General features: G+C 44.6%; 1 protein-coding gene across 8 annotated transcripts in view; it reads right to left on the bottom strand.

The window, feature by feature from the left end:
• The window catches only part of Snx24 (sorting nexin 24), a 153913-nt gene that overhangs the window by 52410 nt on the left and 84732 nt on the right, over positions 1 to 16771 (bottom strand). For all 8 annotated transcript variants that reach the window (XR_015642390.1, NM_001008364.1, XM_087593115.1 and 5 more), the window contains 2 exon segments: positions 15499 to 15582; positions 3667 to 3771 (listed from right to left, as the gene is read on the bottom strand). Coding sequence is in view for 7 of the 8 variants with exons in the window: in NM_001008364.1 (NP_001008365.1) it covers positions 3667 to 3771; positions 15499 to 15582 (189 nt within the window). In the remaining variant the exon portion in view is untranslated.

Below are 16771 nucleotides of genomic sequence, written 5' to 3'. Positions count from 1 at the left end.
TTTGTTCCCCCTGAGACGTGACATTCTTATCTGAAAACAGAGTGGCTTGCTTGCTTCCCCCTCTCTCATCTCTCCCTGCTGCCCTCCCTGCTTCTCTCCCGGTCACTGCCCCCCGGCTGACGGTGAACTCCAAGGTTTAAGTGACGCTCCTATGATGTTCCTGTCCCAGCTGCCTGAGCTGCCGGGTGACACAATGTCACAAGTAAGCCCACCATGACATGTGCTAGAGGAAAGGTACTACACTGCTTCTGCGCCGAAGTACTTTCAGAATATTTTTACAATATTTAAATTGATGCTGATGCTATTTCTAAATTATGGTTTAGGGACTACTATGCTGTTCGTTTCTGAATGAAAAAACTGCCAAGAAATTGGCTAAGAGTGGGCCTTCTTTGACTCTCTTCTTTGACTTTCAAACTATTAGTGACCAGACAAAGAATGGAAAAGATTGTGAAAAATACAGCTGTTAAGAAAGCTTTTGGGTTTTTTGATTAACATCACTGAACAAAATTAATTTTGAAATTGGGTGACTCTATCTTTATTTTTTAAAGTTAGCCTCTTACTTAAATATTTAACTCCCAGAATGTCCCATAAACCATTTTCAGGCTGAGGCAGAAGAATGGTTTGAATCCAGGAGTTCAACCCTAACATGGGCAACACAGTGAGGCTGTGTCAAACAAAAAAACAGCCAAGTCCCTGTAAGCCAGATGACTTAAAACGGAAGCATTGGTTGCCAGGATTGTTAAGTGTTTAAGTTAAAAATTTTCAAGAATATGGTGGCAGAGAGATGCCTCAGTAGTTAAAAGCACTTCCTGGGCTTGAAGGGGACCTGGGATTGGTTTCCAACACCCACATGGCAGCTCGTAACCAACTGTAACTCCAGTTCCAGGAGACCAGCACTCTCTTCTGGTCTTTGTGGGCTCATGCACAAGTGTGGTGCACATACAGATATGCCTCTCTCTCTCTCTCTCTCTCTCTCTCTCTCTCTCTCTCTCACACACACACACACACACACACACACACACACAAATAAAAAAATCATTTACTCACTAATCAATTACTCAACCAAGCAATCAGGGAAGAAGCAACCTGGTAAACTGTAATATTGATCACTATAAAGTCTTTTCTTGTACCCACTTACATGCTTATATAAAACTATCAGGGGTGGAAATTTTTCCTTAATTTAGAAAATCATCCGTGAACATAAGAAGAGCCCATATTAGGCAACAGGAAAACAAACTCCCAGCCCAGCACATTAACAAACGTACTTGGGAAGGTGCCTCGGTTTCAGAGCCCGTTAGACCTCAGCCTCCCCATGTCTAACTAAAACAGCATTGCAGGCTACCTCAGGTAATGTGTGAGGCTGCGATCAGGTGCCCAGCTGACCTCCAGAGGAAGGAGAAGGGTTATTTGCCCTGACTTGTCAAGAGGCAGACTGCCACAGGGCGACTCTGAACTTCTCTGACAGGCAGCAGATGAGCCGCAGGGCCTTGGGAGCAGGGCCTGGAGGCAGCGTCCTTGTCAGCCTGTAGGAAGCCCAGGCTGAGTCAGACCTGCAGGGATGCTGTCGTTAAGATGGGCTAGTGGCAGCTACTCCATGGAGCTCACACTGCTCCTGGGGGTGAGTGGGACTCTCCCTGGAGTTAGGTAGGCAGTGGGGGAAACAAGAATACAATCTATTTCCTCAAAAGACATAAAAAGACCAAGAAGCAAGAGCTGGGCATAGCCAAGGTTCCAGCCTTTGTCTCTGCCTTGCTCCCACTACCAAAGGAGGAGAAAAGTCACCCCCTGAAGTCCTCTAGGCCTTCAGGTCACCGAGTGTCATGTCGTGTAGACAAAATGAATCTGAAACACACGGCAGGAGGCAAGTACTCTCTCCCCTCAACCACATTTTCAAGCCATGTTTCTGAGAATAGAAAATTCTAAGGTCAATTTGAGCGCCACTGTAAGCCCCTCTCATGCCAGATGACTCTATCCACATATTTACACATGAAGTACAAACAACTTAAAATGTTTACTGAGGAGTAATGGAACTCATGTGTCAAATGCAATGGGGGCAGGGTGATGGGGGATAAAGCCTTATCCAGAACTGAAGCCTGAAGATATACAATATCTGTGGAAAATCTGGTCTACAAATGAAAGCGTGTTGTTTACCTATCCCTTCTGATTACAGAGAGCATGCATTCTGCCCTCAGCGTAGAACTTCTTAGGTCTCTTTCCCTGGGTCTTTGGTTTGCTGTTTGCTCTGAAGTGTTGCCTGAAGCTATGGAATCCTGATAGCTTCGTGCACAGAATCTCAGAGAAGGCCACACGCACTCCTGGGATTTGAGATTCCAGTTTCCTTCAGGCTCTCACTCCCGGAGAGACACAGTGAAGAATCCTTCCACCAAGCCCCATAGACCAAGGGTAAAACCCAGAAGCAGCACCGTCCTCGGAACTCCTGCAGCTTCTTCCCAGTCCTCTTTGAACAGGGTAAAGAGAAGGACACAGGAGAAGGCTGGGAACTGACACCTGGAATCTTCCCTTCCACTGAGAAGGTGTCCTCATTAGACATCACTAGACATCAGCCACCAGTGATCAACTCAGACCCAGCCATCAGGCAGAACTCTGAATGGGGACAGGCACACAGGTTCACTGCACCTGGCTTCGCTTCCATGCAGGATCCACCCTGTGGTTAATGATGCTTGAAGGGGGGGCCGCAAGGAAAATGAAGAAAGGAAATGGCCAGCTGCCGGTTTATCTGATAATAACCTTAGAAGGATCAGTCTTCCTCACTCTCACATGAAGTCCTCCTTTTGTCCTCTTCTAGTCTTTGAGGTAGCGTCTCCATGTGTAGGCCTGGCTGGCCTTGAGTTTCTGATTCTCCTGCCCAAGCCACCAAAGGCACTAGTATATCCCTGCATAGTCATAGCTTTCGTTCTGAGGCGGAATTCCTTTCCTCACCCAGCTATGCTCGTGCTACGGACTGCTTCTTACACGGAGCTAAACACAGAGCACGTCTGACCATCTAGGTCCGTCTGTCTCTACACCCGCCCTGCCATTCTATGTACTTAATGCAGACATCATGGAACGGTCACCTGAGACTTCAGGGTTCTATAATGTTCAGAGAAGAGGACAGCGTCTTACCTTCTCCTCTGTCTTCTGTGTCTCTTGTGAGAGGAAACTCCCATCTCACGTCGGGCCTGACTATCCTGAGAGGCGACAGTAAAGAGCTCCCTGATGCACTCCATCTAGATTCGGCACTTTCTCAGGAGCAGTTTCTACACAGCTTTGGTAGGGTTTTAGACGTGTGTTAGCCTGCACCACTGAAAGGCCGTCTTCTCCCATGACTCTACCTAGCACCCAAACATCTAAAGCCCAGGGGCTGAGAAAACAGAACTATCTAAAACAATTTGTACAGCTGAATTAAAAAAAAAAAACAAAAACCAGACAGGTCATTTCATTAGCGTTCTTCCAATGATACTAAATCTGCACTCCCCCAATGCATAAGGAACTTGAAACAGAATCCAATAAAAGCTAAATGAACCAACCGATAGCCACATTTGTGCGGGTAAACAGCCGTGTTGGTCAGTGTCTGGCACCATGCTCTTGTCGTCTTGTCGTCTGAGCTAACAGAGTGACACTCGCTGACTTAGGATCTGTTACACTGAGGGTGGAAACGTCCCTTACCTGTAAATAGGTTTCCAGGCCTTGCCGCCGTTGTTCCAGGACTTTGGGGACCCAGTTCCTGACGTGTTTAGAAGGGATTTCCGGAGTCTTTATACATTTCTTAAGCTTCCGAGAAAGAAGGGAAACACGTTTGTCAATTATAAGGAAATCACTCAGAGGACAGAAAAGCAAGGAGTGTAAACCACAGCTAAAACGTGCTGAAAAGTTTCTCAAACCTTTTTTTTTTTTTTTTAACTTAGGTATCCTGATTTCTCAGGCTTCAGGACAAATGGGTTTTATGTTCGATAGCTGTTATGATGTATATTTCAGATTTAAATTTTTTTCAGAAAAATTAAAAGTCTAGTCCTTGAGTTAAAACAAAAACAAAGAAAGATTATTTCAACAACCAATTTATTTCATAGCAAAACTAATACAAGTTTTTAACTATGTTTTCTAATTAGATTAAGAACCACTTGGAGAGGCTCTGGAAATTTCTGAAATAAAGTAAAATTTAAAACACAGTCTTATCTTTCCAATAATCCAGAAAAGCATCTGCAAACTCTACTCATGCAAACTGATGGGAGTTCTGAGTTAGGACTTCTAGATGCCTCAGTCATTAAGAACACTGGATGCTCTTCTAGGGGACCAGGGTTCAATTCACAGCACCTGCTTGGTAGCACACAACCATCTGGAACCCCAATCCCAGGGGTCTGAACACCTTCCTTTGACCTCTTGCAGCATCAGGAACACATACATACACAGACATACATGCAGGCAAAACACCCAAACACATAAAATTAAAATCTTATTTTTTTTTTTAAAAAGCTCTTCAAAGTTAGAGCAGCTTTGATATGCGAAACAACATCTAACTTCAAGAAGTGTCAAGTTCTAAAACCTGGGAAGGTTTCCATATCCAGCATAGGGGATTTTTTCAGTTTGGTAAAATTATTGAATAACAGGGAAATTGTCTTAGGTTATCTGAGCAGGTTCAAAGCAACGGTGAGGACCTTAAAAGAGGGCAGAGGTTATAGGTCAGAGGTTAAAAAGTATGAGGCATGGTGGCACATGTCCGTAATCTTAGCACCTAGGCTAACGCTGGAAGATGACAATTTAGAGGGTATCCTGGGCTACAAAGAGATTCGTTGTCAAAGCAGAAATGTAACTCAGCAGGGTGGAGCTTGCTTGGCAAATATAGTCCCTTAGGTTTAGTCTCCAGGACCTAAAAATATTAAAGTAAATAAATTTTGTCATAAAAAAAATCCTCAACAGGTGGGTAGCTTTCATGGTGGCCTTGGCAGCCTCTGGAAGCCAGAGTCTGCCCGTGACCTCCACAACTTTGCATCTGCTCAGGGTTTCTAGAGCCCGCAACGAACCTGCCCAGGGCCTGTAAAAGGGCCGCAGCTCTGCTGACCAGCTCAATTTTAGTCTAGTTACACTGATTTTGGACTTCGAGACCTCAGGCAGCCTAAGAGAATAAATCTGTGCTCCTTTAAGCCACTCTATGTATAGTACTTTGTCATAAGTAGCCTCGACAAACGGAATGAACCCCAGTGCCCTAACTTAAGTCTTGAAGCCCTTAATGGCCCTTTTACAAAACATGTGGAAAAAATATTCTCTTGTCCACTGTAATGAGAAACATGGAGATTAAACCTGTAAAAACACAGCATAACTCTTCTGCACATTTAAGAAAATAATCACCAGCGACCCCTCCCAGTTGAATCCTTATGGATGCTCAGAGAAAGAACAATTCAAACCGCAGTCCTTCAGGCTCCAGCCACTGGGCTAAGCCCATGTGCCTCCTCCCTCTATACAGACACAAGTAACTGCAAACCCCAATCTGCCCGTCCTTACCAACAGAAGTATTGGGCAGGAGGCACAGCGTCCTGAATGTGCTTGGAGAATCGTAAGCCTGGCTGGAGCCTGGGGCCACTGGAGACCCACAGGTTCTACGGAGAAGGTAGCATGGGGACACTGGGTGGGTCTTAGGATTTGTTCAAGTGTATTATTCTTTTGCCAGTTAGAGAAGAGAAATGCATCACTTCTCAATCTTTTAGCAAAGATCAAGTGTAGAGAAAGGAGTTCCTGAGACAACAAAGGCCTGGAAGACGCCTATTGGGCTCTTCCTCCATGTTCCTTGGCACCGGAGCATACCTGCCCCAGACTGGAAACCAACTGTCCTAGGGTTTCTATTGCTGTGATAAAACACCATAACCAAAGGCAACTTGAGGAGGAAAGGGTTTATTTCTTCTTACAGCTTGCAGTTCATCCTTCAGGGAAGTAAGGGTAGGAACCTAGAGGCAGGAACTGATGTAAAGATACTGACTACCAACTTGTTACCCAAGGATTGAGCCTGCTTCCTTATATCACCCAGGACCGCCTGCCCAGGAGAGTCACTTCCCACAGTAAGATGGGCCCTCCAACATCGATCATCAGTTTTAAAAAATGCCCTTCAGACTTGCCCATAGGCCAATCCATGGCGGTATTTTCTCAATTAAGATTCCTTCTTCTCAGATGACCCTAGATTTTGTCACACGGAGAGTGCTAGAAATTGGGGGTGGGGTGGGGTGGAACGGCAGGAAGGTGGCCTGGATGAGGAGGTAGTGTCTGAGGCTTGGCCTGAATCCTATTTGAAGGAAGCTGGGTGAGCGACCCGAGGAACACTATTAGGGCAGACACAGTAATGGGAAAGGAGGGTCAGGCCTTTGATGCTCAAAGCTAACAAGAAGAGATGGACCATCTGCGCACCATATCCTTCAGCGCCTTGGGGGCCACAGTGGGGATTTAGATATTATTTGAAATGAGAGGAGGGGACATGCTGGGTGGAATGAAATAGCTGACAGACCCGTTCAAAGTGCCTGAGGAAGAGATGATGGGCAAAACCTGGGCAAGAGATGATGGTCCTGACTGTGGGTGCTGGCAGTGGACGTGGGCAAGTATGAGAACTGTAGGTGTGCAAAGTATATTTGGTCATCTTGGCTCTAGGGCACAGTCAGGTTTGGACCTCCTCGGGCAGCTGTTCTGATTACCTGCCTGTCATTTAGTGAACAGTGTCATAATGTCAGGTTTGAGCACAGTGGCTGTTTTAGAGCGAGTTCTCTAGAGGAATAGAACTGATAGAATGAATACGGCCATGGTCCAGCTAATCCAACAATGGCTGCCCATCAGTGGCAAGTCCAAGAATCTGTACATTGTTCTGCTCATGGAGCTGGATGTCTCAGCTGGTCTTCAGTATACACTGGAATCTAGTCTCTAATGCCAGAGAAGGAATGAACTTGATACCGAGAGTCAGGGCAAGCAAGCAAAGAGCAAGCTATCCCTTCTTCTATGTCCTTTATAGGCTGTCATCAAAAAAGTGTGGCCCAGATTTAAGACTAATCTCCCTACCTCAAAAGATGCAGATTAAAGGTGGTCTTCCTACATTCGAATGAGATAATCACCATCATCATCCCCCCTTCATAAGTGTACACAGTTGATTGGATATTAGTGAATTCCAGATGAAATCAAGTTGACCAAGAACAGCCATCACAATGCCCAATTTCTTAGTTAGTCCCCAAATCTACAGTTCCTGGGTGCTATAGGAGTCAACTCCTGGTTTTGGGTGAATGAAGAACACACTTTCCCTACCTCCACCCCCAGCTATGTGTGACTCCATCCTGCTCGTAGGGAGGTGAGAAGAGAAGGGATCTCAGCAGGAGGGGCAGCTCCATATTTTCATTCTTCCACTCTTGTTACATAAATGACCAATGCAATGGATGGAGCCAGAGCAAACACCTTTGACCATGAGGCATAGCTGGGTGGTGTTGGGAATGGTAAAGTAACAGAAGTCTGATCACCTCCATGCAAGCAGGACAGAATCCCATCTGTTACTGTCACCTTTGTCTTGCATTTATAGTAATTGTTCAGTCAAATTTAATCCCCTCAAATAGGGGAAAACGTCATTCAGAGTTCAACATGTTAGACCTAAAATTGTTGAGTTCCTAAGTTCCCTTACCATCACTGTGGTCATGTGACACAGTTGTTAATTAAAGCACAGCCTAAGTCTACTGGGTCTGTTTTCCCAGAAAGACAGTAGGATTTGCTTCTGGCGGAAGTGTGAAGCAAGGCCTGGAGTGAGAGCAGCTATATTATAATCAGAAAGGGTAAAGTCACAGCTTTACGACAACAGACGCTGAAGCTCGCTCTATCCCTTGGGTTGATGGCCTTTAGGTTTCCTAAGGACAACAATAAATTTCTTACTTGCTCAAGAAAGCTACTCAAAGTTCTATGTGTGCGTCCTTAGACACTCCTAATAGAAAGGGATCAACTGTTAAGGTTGGAGAGTTTAAGCTAGAGATACCGCCAGGAATCCATGGGAAGACAGTGTGAGAAAGTACACAGAATTCTGTGAACCCAGGAGTCTGAACACTGTGTCTGTAGACATAGACTCTAAGTCGAATCACATCAAGAGTCAAGTCCCAACACAACAAAGGGGCTGTGATAGGTAGAATGCACAAACTGGCCTCCTGGTGTTTACAACCTATATAACCCTTCTGCTTGGGAGTGAGTAGAAGCCGTGACTACACGGTTAGTCACTGCCATGGTTACCTGTCTGTATACCTTGGTCTTAGCACACTGCTGGCTTTGAAGTAGTGGCTAAGGCTTCAAGTGACCTCTAGCAGCTAAGAGTCATCTCTGGTTAACGGTCAGTGAACAAGGCATTACTCCCACAGAGGCAGGCAGAGGTCTGCCTGAGTGAGTGTAGATGTGGACGTAAGCCTAGCTGTGAGGATGAAGCAGAGCTCTGACTGTGGAGACTCTGTCACAGCTGGACTTGGAAGGTTAGGCATTTGCACCTGTGATGATTTATTATGCTGCAACAAAATACTGGGAGGGCCACTCTGAGGGACAGGTAGGGAGTGAGGATGAGGGCAGGAACTACCACACAGGGATATTCCAAAGCTGGGGCAAAAGGGAAACAAGCAAGCTTTACAACCCGACTTCAATCCCCACAAAAGCCCCACCAACTGTCTCCTCTCCTTTTCTTTTCTTGGTAGCTTGACGAAACAGCACTGAAAGCATTCTCCCTTTTGTTTACATGAGGGTCCTGAGAGAGCTGATCATCACAGAGACTGCATCCATGACACATTTGGAGGTGAGAAGGAATTTAGATGAGAGACAAACCCAAGACAATATGTTTCCAGTATGGCTCAGCTGCTTGCAAGATAAATACTCCTTGTCCACTTCATCTGATGATTAACTGTCCTGCTAGTCAGCTCTCTCTCTCTCTCTCTCTCTCTCTCTCTCTCTCTCTCTCTCTCTCTCTCTCTCTCAGACACACACACACACACACGTCCAATGTGTGATCACTCCTTTTTCCTTTTCACAGTGAAAACTCACTGAGAACTTACTCCAGACAGACAAGACCCACTAGCATATGATGTGGATAGAAAAACTACAATTTTCTACAGAAAGGACCAGAAATACTTTTAGCAAGGCTAAGAATAAAAAATGGAAACAAAATTATCTAAAGGAGTAGAGACATTGGGAGGGCACAAGATAACCTTCTTGTGTACATATGGCCACCCCAGTTTTTCTCAGGGTTCCTTCAGGGATGGTGCATGGGTGCTGTTCTCTCGGTTTGATCCCATGTAGCAGTTTTTGGGTCATCTGAAACGTGTACTTCATTAAATTGAATAGAAGAGAAAGTTAATATTTGACTCAAACCCAAAGGAGGCAATAACAAGAGATGAAGACGGTTAATCTGAAAATGAACCAACGCCATATTTCACTGAAAACGTTGTGAATAAAAGGGTGGGCTGGAACTGACAGAAAACAGCTGGGGAGGCATGAGGATAAAATATGCTCAAAGTTTGCAATGTGGGTAAGAGTTTCTTGTCAGCCATGAGATCGGGGGCCTGGGAGAGCACAGCTCTTTGCAAACATGGCTGCTAAAAGTGATGAATTACTTGGCTAGGGTAGGGGTGACTGGGGCATGGGCTGGGCTCATCACATGCTTAAAGGTTCACCTATCACAAGAGCCTGTGCCTAAGCTTCGGGGGATGAAAAACAACATGGAGTCTTGCTTTGTTTGGGTGGGGGATTTATCATCCCCTATCTCATTCTAGCATAATAGATGCCATAGAGGAAGTGGGATTAGAGGGGCCTGGGGTCAAATTCCAATAACATAAACCCACATACCAGAACACATAGGATGTTTTCTAATGTCCCATAGACCAAATAATTAGCATTGCATAAAATACAAAGGATGGGACGTAGTGTGTGTGTTGGAGCTCGGGGTAGGGGAGGCATAGCAATATACACCTGGAATCGTAGCATGTGGGAGACCATGAGCTTTTCCACACCCTGGCATAGACAACACAGCAAGCTCAGAGCCAGCTGGAGAAATAAGATAACTAAGCTTGGTGTTAGAATATAATTTAAATTGTTTAGGTAGAAATGTCTATGGTAAATGGAACAAGAGTGGGAAACTGGCAGCTGGCATTGAAGAACTTGAATGTCCTGCTTTGTTTTTAACACACCAGTTGGCAAATGAACGGGCATTCAGCCTGGCAAAGATAGGAAAGTGAGGCCCTGGACAGGACAGGCTTGGATGTGGCTAACATGAACTCTCCTTAGGAGAAGCACTAGAAAAAGGATTGGCCAGTAGATGCCTTCGAGGACATCCGAGAGTCTCTAATTCCCAGAGCCTGTGAGTGGTATTGCTATACAACAGAAAGAGGCTTTACAGAGACGGCTTTGGTTAAGGATCTTGACATGGACTGCTATCCTGGACTAGTACAGGGATGGGCCCAATGTTAACCTCAGCAGGGAGAGAACTATTAAGGCCTGTGATAGTTTGTATATGCTTGGTCCAGGGAGTGGCACTATTTGGAGGTGTGGCCTTGTTGGAGAAATTATGTTACTGTGGGCATGGGTTTAAGACCCTCCTCCTAACCACATGGGAGCCAGTCTTCTCTCTTTCAGATGAAGATGTAGAACTCTCAGCTCCTCCTGCACCATGCCTGCCTGCATGCTGCCATGTTCCTGCCTTGAAGTTAATGGACTGAACTTCTGAACCTATAAGCTAGCCCCAAATAAATGCTGTCCTTATAAGAGTTGCCTTGGTCATTGTATCTGTTCAGAGCTATAGAACCCTAAGACAAGGTCAGAGAGAGGGACGTGACCGGTAGATGTCATGAGAGAGGCCGAAACAGGAAAGGAGGTGACTGTCAGCTAGGAGGATGAAGGTGGCCATGAGGAATGCGGCCAGCTGCTGGGAGCTACCAAGGGCAGAAAATGAACTCTCCTACGGGTATGCAGCCTTGTCCTCCCACTTAGCACAAGATAATAAATGTGCTGTGTTTCAAGTCGCCATTTTTCTTTTTTGTTACAGGAGCACTAGGAAACTAACGCAAGGTTTGAGAACACTGGCCTGGAGAGCCTGTCTGTGACACGGTAGGCAATTCAAGCCCACAGCAGAGAGATCAGGAGAAAGGCCTTGACATGCAGGCAAAGGAAAACTGAAGACAATTAAGAAGATGAAGAGTGGGGTCACAATGTAAAGGAGCACTGCTCCGGACTGGCAGGGGCGCACACGTGAACGCCGAGTGGGACGCATTGCAGGGACGTAAGAGAATGAGTTGACAGCACTAAGCTGCGTTCTGGAAAATTGAGGTAAGAGAAGGGTCAGAGGGACTTTCAGGATTCAGAACCTCGAGCTGCTTATTCTGAGCCTTGTCTCAGAGAGAGAGAGTGTGTGTGTGTGTATGTATGTGTGTGTGTGTGTTGGGTTGTATCTGAGTGACATCTTTAAAACTATAATTCACAGAAGAAACGTCAAAGTGCATAGAGCATCGTCTGGGGAAGGCGACTGAGATGCAGGTTACTAGGGTCCATCACACACAGCCTGGTTCAGTGTGAGTGGTGTGAGGTGGCTTCACTTTGGTCTTTAAAAGAGAATCAAATACTTTCAGCACAGCTCCAGAGGAAATGACGAAGCATCCGGTGGCCAGGTGTGACGTAGACACTGTGACCCCAGCTTGGCTCCCGCTCTTGAAAGCATGAGTTCAGAATGAGCTACACAGTGAGGCCACCTCAAAATAAGACGTTGAAGAGCAGGAGATGGAGCTCGGTGGTAGGATTTCTTAGCATGTAAGAACCCTTGAGCTTTACCCTCAGCACAAGACAGACAGACAGACACGGGGACAGAGAGACCCTGAAAGGATAAAAACTGAAAAAAATAAGAACAGAAAAAAATCGTTGTTATTACATGGACATGCAAATTAAAACAAAAAGATAGATTTCATGGGTCTGGAGAGATGGCTCAGCGACTAAGAGTTTGTGCTGCTTTTCCATAGGATTCAAGTTCTCCTAGCACCCGAGTCAGGTGGCTCATAACTGGAATTTATAATTTACTTATAATTCCAGCTCCAAGGATATGATGCCCACCCGTGGCCTCCACAGGTACCGATACACATGGGACATGCACTCAGGTACACATACGAACACGTAAGTAATCATCATAACCACAATTAAAGGGTTTTGGTGAAAAATACTTTCAGCAAATGGGCAGTATTTTAATAATAGGCCACACAAACTAGTGAGTAAACACTGAGACCCTAGTAAACGAAAAAGCACAGAAATAAAATAACTCAAAAAAAAAAAAAAAAAGAGAAAGAAAGGAAAAAAGATGTCTACCTAAATAAACACAAAAATCATCACTTTATGTGAAGGAAGATGTGTGCTCCCTAAGCAGACCATTTTCAGAGGGATAATGTCCAAAGCTGATAAGATGCCATGAGCTTAATACAGCTCCACTTGCTTTGGTAATAATATATGTCAGGGGATTAAAAAGAAATACCCATTATCCTATGACAGAGAAGGGTTCTTTTTGGCAATATAGCTTGCTATGCAGGATTTGTTTTTAAAAATCTAAGGAAGAGAGCAGAGATTAAATTAGGACACTAGAAGCCCAGCCAGGGTGTACAGCAACAGTGGGTCCCTCCTCTTGTCCTTGCTCAAACTTGCCAGAGGATTTAGCTTTATGTCCGGGGTGGGGTGGGGCGGGGTGGGGGTGTCTCATGCCTGTGATCCCAGCACTTGGGAGGGAGGCTGAGGTAGAAGGATCACAGTAAGTCCAAAGCTAGCCTGGGCTATATAGTGAATTTGAGAAGAAAATAATGAATACACAGGAAAAAGAAAGTATAACTAGGGATGGACCTTGGCGGCAGAGCTCTTCCAGAAGGCAAATGCTGGGCTTGGGTACCAACAAGCCCTTCATTACCACCAAAACGAGAAAAGCAGAGAAAACTAATTCTGACTTGCACAAAGACAGAAGGGAATTCTGAGAAAGGTTTAAAAAGACATCCCTAACACTAACTATACAAACTCAAATAGTTTTTTCCTCAAAATTAGCAAGAACAAACAACAACGAGGCACTTGTGTGTCTGCAGGCCAGGACAAAGAGTGAGGAATCCATCATGGTGAAGGTGCAAAGCACTTAGGGACAGCCCCACGCTCCACTGCAGTCAGCTTCTGTGCACTGTCCAAACACTTCCCGTGAGAGAGCAGAATACAAAACACAGGAAAAGTCAAGACAGGTGCGGAGTCAGCGTCACACACCGTGAGGATAATCAAATGCTTCAAGAAAACTCAAAGGCAGAAGCTGTTGTAAGTGCAGTTAGAGGGAAGTACTTTGCAAACACTGCTTGCACTGGGAGGATAAGGCTGCCTGGAGGGGAGCAGGGCGGAAAAGCTTGCACGAGGTACCCCGTTGATTCTTAGCTGCTGTGGTGTTCCTGAGCAGTTTTATGGTTAAGATTACAGACCGGTGTGCACTTTTATATCTCACTGCTACCTGTGCTCGCCTTCCCACAAATTCTAACACAGCAGTGGCTGTCCCTTCTCTACAGTGCATACAGTCAGACAGCACACTCCAACAGCCTGCTAGCCCCCAAAGTCCCTGTAAGGACGTCTCCAATTCTACGACAGAGATTTGAGAATTACTCCTCTATTTATTCTAACAAGCTTCATTATGAAAACCTGCATAGTTAGTTACTTAATGGAACTGCAGAAATGGAAAGACTAAGTCCTAGAAAGTACAAGAATATTATATTTTATTTTATTTGACAATGCTTGATTGCACAGGAGCAGGAAAAGGAATTGTCCTAGAGCAGGAAGTGAGCAAGCTAGCCTGCACTCAAGCAGGGCTGACCCATGGACAGGGCCAGCTTAATTGGCAGTCACCCTGCTGTGTCTCTTACAGAGTCTATCCCCTGGTATCTGGAGAGCTCAGCTGGGCTGTGTTGGTCACAGAGTACTTCATGCTGACCTAGTACTTTAGGAAGGGTTTTGCACCTGACAAGCTGCCCAGGCCTGACTGACTGGGAGAAGCTCCATGGGGGGTGGAGAGAAACCTGGTCTCAGAGGGCTCGCTGCCTGATACCTAGCAGAATTTGTTTGCTCTAAATAAAAAAGGACAGAATACAAGGAGAAAGAGAAAGATGTGTGTTTCTCTCTGAGGTCCCCCAAGCATGTACTTTTTTAAAAAGTTTCCTGGCAACACCTGATAAAAATCTGTAGGCACTTGCATGGTTTCTCTGGGAGGAAAGCTGAACTTGATGAAATTCTAGTTGAAGAATTAAATTCATTTAACAACTGCTACCATAACAGAAAAGCTTGGAGCACCTCTAGAACGAAGCGAGGAGGGCCTGAGGGTGCCCAGCACCCAGGAGGAGGGGCAGAGGGGTATCTGAGTTCTGTCAGACAGAGTGACAGAGTGAGACCCCGTCTAAAATTAAACAAAACAGGGAAACAGGCCTGCTAATCTTTCAGTAGTATCCTGTTAAGGTTTGGATTTAATTCTCTATTCTGATTAAAGTGAAAAAAAGTTATAAAAGTGCTGGAAGCATTCGACATGTTGTGCTTTAGCGCAGCGATGCGTCCCAGGAAACTTATGTAGGCACTAAAAAGCACAAAATTAAAACTCTCCTAACTTAATATATTTCTAGCTTCATGCCCAATTATCTAATTAGAGCATGCATTCTGTGCATGAATGTATTTCATACATGTGCACATACATGCACAGAAACATATATGATGGATGCACTCCCAGACACGAAAGAAGAAAGATGAGCCTGAGCTGATCATCACCTGTGATCTTCTCCCGGGATCCCTCATAGGTATTTAATTCTATTATGAAAATTTAGGAACCAAATAATTTATAACCCATAAAAAATTAAGACTGGGTTGGAATCAGGGTTTTTTTTTTTTAAAGTATTCATTTTCAATTCGTTAGGGACCATTTCTCCCTGAAAGTCAGTTGCTTCTTTTGCATTTCTGTTTCTTTAATCTACGACTTTGAAATGCACCCCGGAGCTAAGGCATCAATCATTCTGGTACAGTTGCTCTTGACACTCAAGAGGACAGCTGTGGGCTGGGAGCCTCTTTTCCCCGTACTCCATATGAACACACTTGTATACACACACAACCTTGTCTAGGTACACAACATTTAAGTTGAATTTAATAAATCTCTTCCTGTATAATGACTTCTTGTGTTTCCTTTCTTTTCCTAAAGAACATTGTAACGCATTTCTTGGACAGAGGAGGTTGTTGGCCTCATTCACGATAGATAAGCCTTTAATATCCCGTGCAATATACTGCCAACAGTCTGCTGCCTCAGAGTTGAATACATAAGCAATGGTAACAGGAAATCCACTTATTAAAAAAACCCAAACACACTGACTGAACAATCTACTTTTTAAAAATTAATGCCATTATAAAGAAACAGTAGACCGTAACACTCTGAGGATCACAGAGCAGTCTTAACACTATACCACAGGCCATACGGAGAAAAAGCATGAAACCAAAGGTTACCTTTTTGTGCAAGGCATGGAATTCACTGTACCGTTTCTCAACAAAATGTTTTCTTCCGTTCATTAGCACTTCTATTTTAAACACCTAAGGAAAAAAATTAAAGAGATTAATTCTGCTAGTTCAAAACCCTCAACTGTCGACGTGGTGAGTTTGTGACTGTGATATATTTCATCCCTTTAATTACAGAAGCCGATTCTCCCCAAACCCAGAAGGCTCAGGAGACCCCAACCCAACAACACTGATTAATGAGCCCTCGAACCAAATGCTCACCCACTAACTGCAGCATTCTCTAAGACTGTGTCTACAGATGGGGAACTTCCATGATCTCAAATGCTAATTCTTTTTTTCTTTTCTTTCTTTTTTTTTTTTTTAACTCAGAGAATATCCTTCCCATGAAATGACTTCATCAAATGACTATGACAGTCCGGATCTGAGGACTCAGTCACATGACACCCTGTCTGGGTAGTTTGAGGAAGGCGCTGTGTCATCTGAGACAATCATGCAAACAACAGTGCATTTTAGGTTAATTTCTTCCTAACCTGCATATTCATCTCCAGTCTCAGCTGGGCTTATCCTGCTGTTTGCAAAACAGGGCAAATATAGGGAGGGCTCCTTTTCCCTGCATGATGTGAGTGACAGCTAGTGCTCCCACTTCCAGAAGGTTGAAAGGCCAGAGGCAGAGGTGCTCTGGGCTCACTAATTAGTAGGCACTAACATGACATTTTCTTGATTCTTGGGTCAGTGGGTCAAGACTGGGAACAGGGATGAGAAGCATTGTGAGTTGCTCATGAAAACACAAGGCTGAGGTTCAGGAGTGCAGAGTCTGACAAGAAAGAAAATTAAGAGCCAGTGCTATTCCAGGGTCTCTGTCTCACCCTTGTTTTGCTAAGTGAGAGTCTGAAATACCCAGATGAGAGAATACTGCCAAGCTCAAGTGCCAGTTTTAGCCAACCCTCTGGAAAAAAATACAGGACAGCCCAGAGGAGGGGGCGCGGGGGGGAGGCCATACTTTAATCCAAAATATATGTACTCATATTTAACATAGGACATAAAAGGTTCTATACTTTTATTATGAAAACAGAGCCCAAGGGTGCTGTATTTCTGCTTTATATGTAAATAAAACTATTTCAAGTCAGACCTATTGTCAATCGTAAATGCTACCTACACTTTTGTGTATCTTTGAATTACATAATCTAATACTGCAAGACTCAGTTAGAAGCACATTTTCTAAAAATGTACTGGAAAAACTTTACCAGTTTAATTAAAATTTCAT

The sequence above is a fragment of the Rattus norvegicus genome, chromosome 18 (assembly GCF_021556685.1).
Source record: "Rattus norvegicus strain SHRSP/BbbUtx chromosome 18, alternate assembly SHRSP_T2T, whole genome shotgun sequence".
Lineage (NCBI taxonomy): Eukaryota > Metazoa > Chordata > Mammalia > Rodentia > Muridae > Rattus > Rattus norvegicus.
Note: the sequence above shows the minus strand (reverse complement) of the source record. Positions and strands in the feature narration are given on the sequence as shown.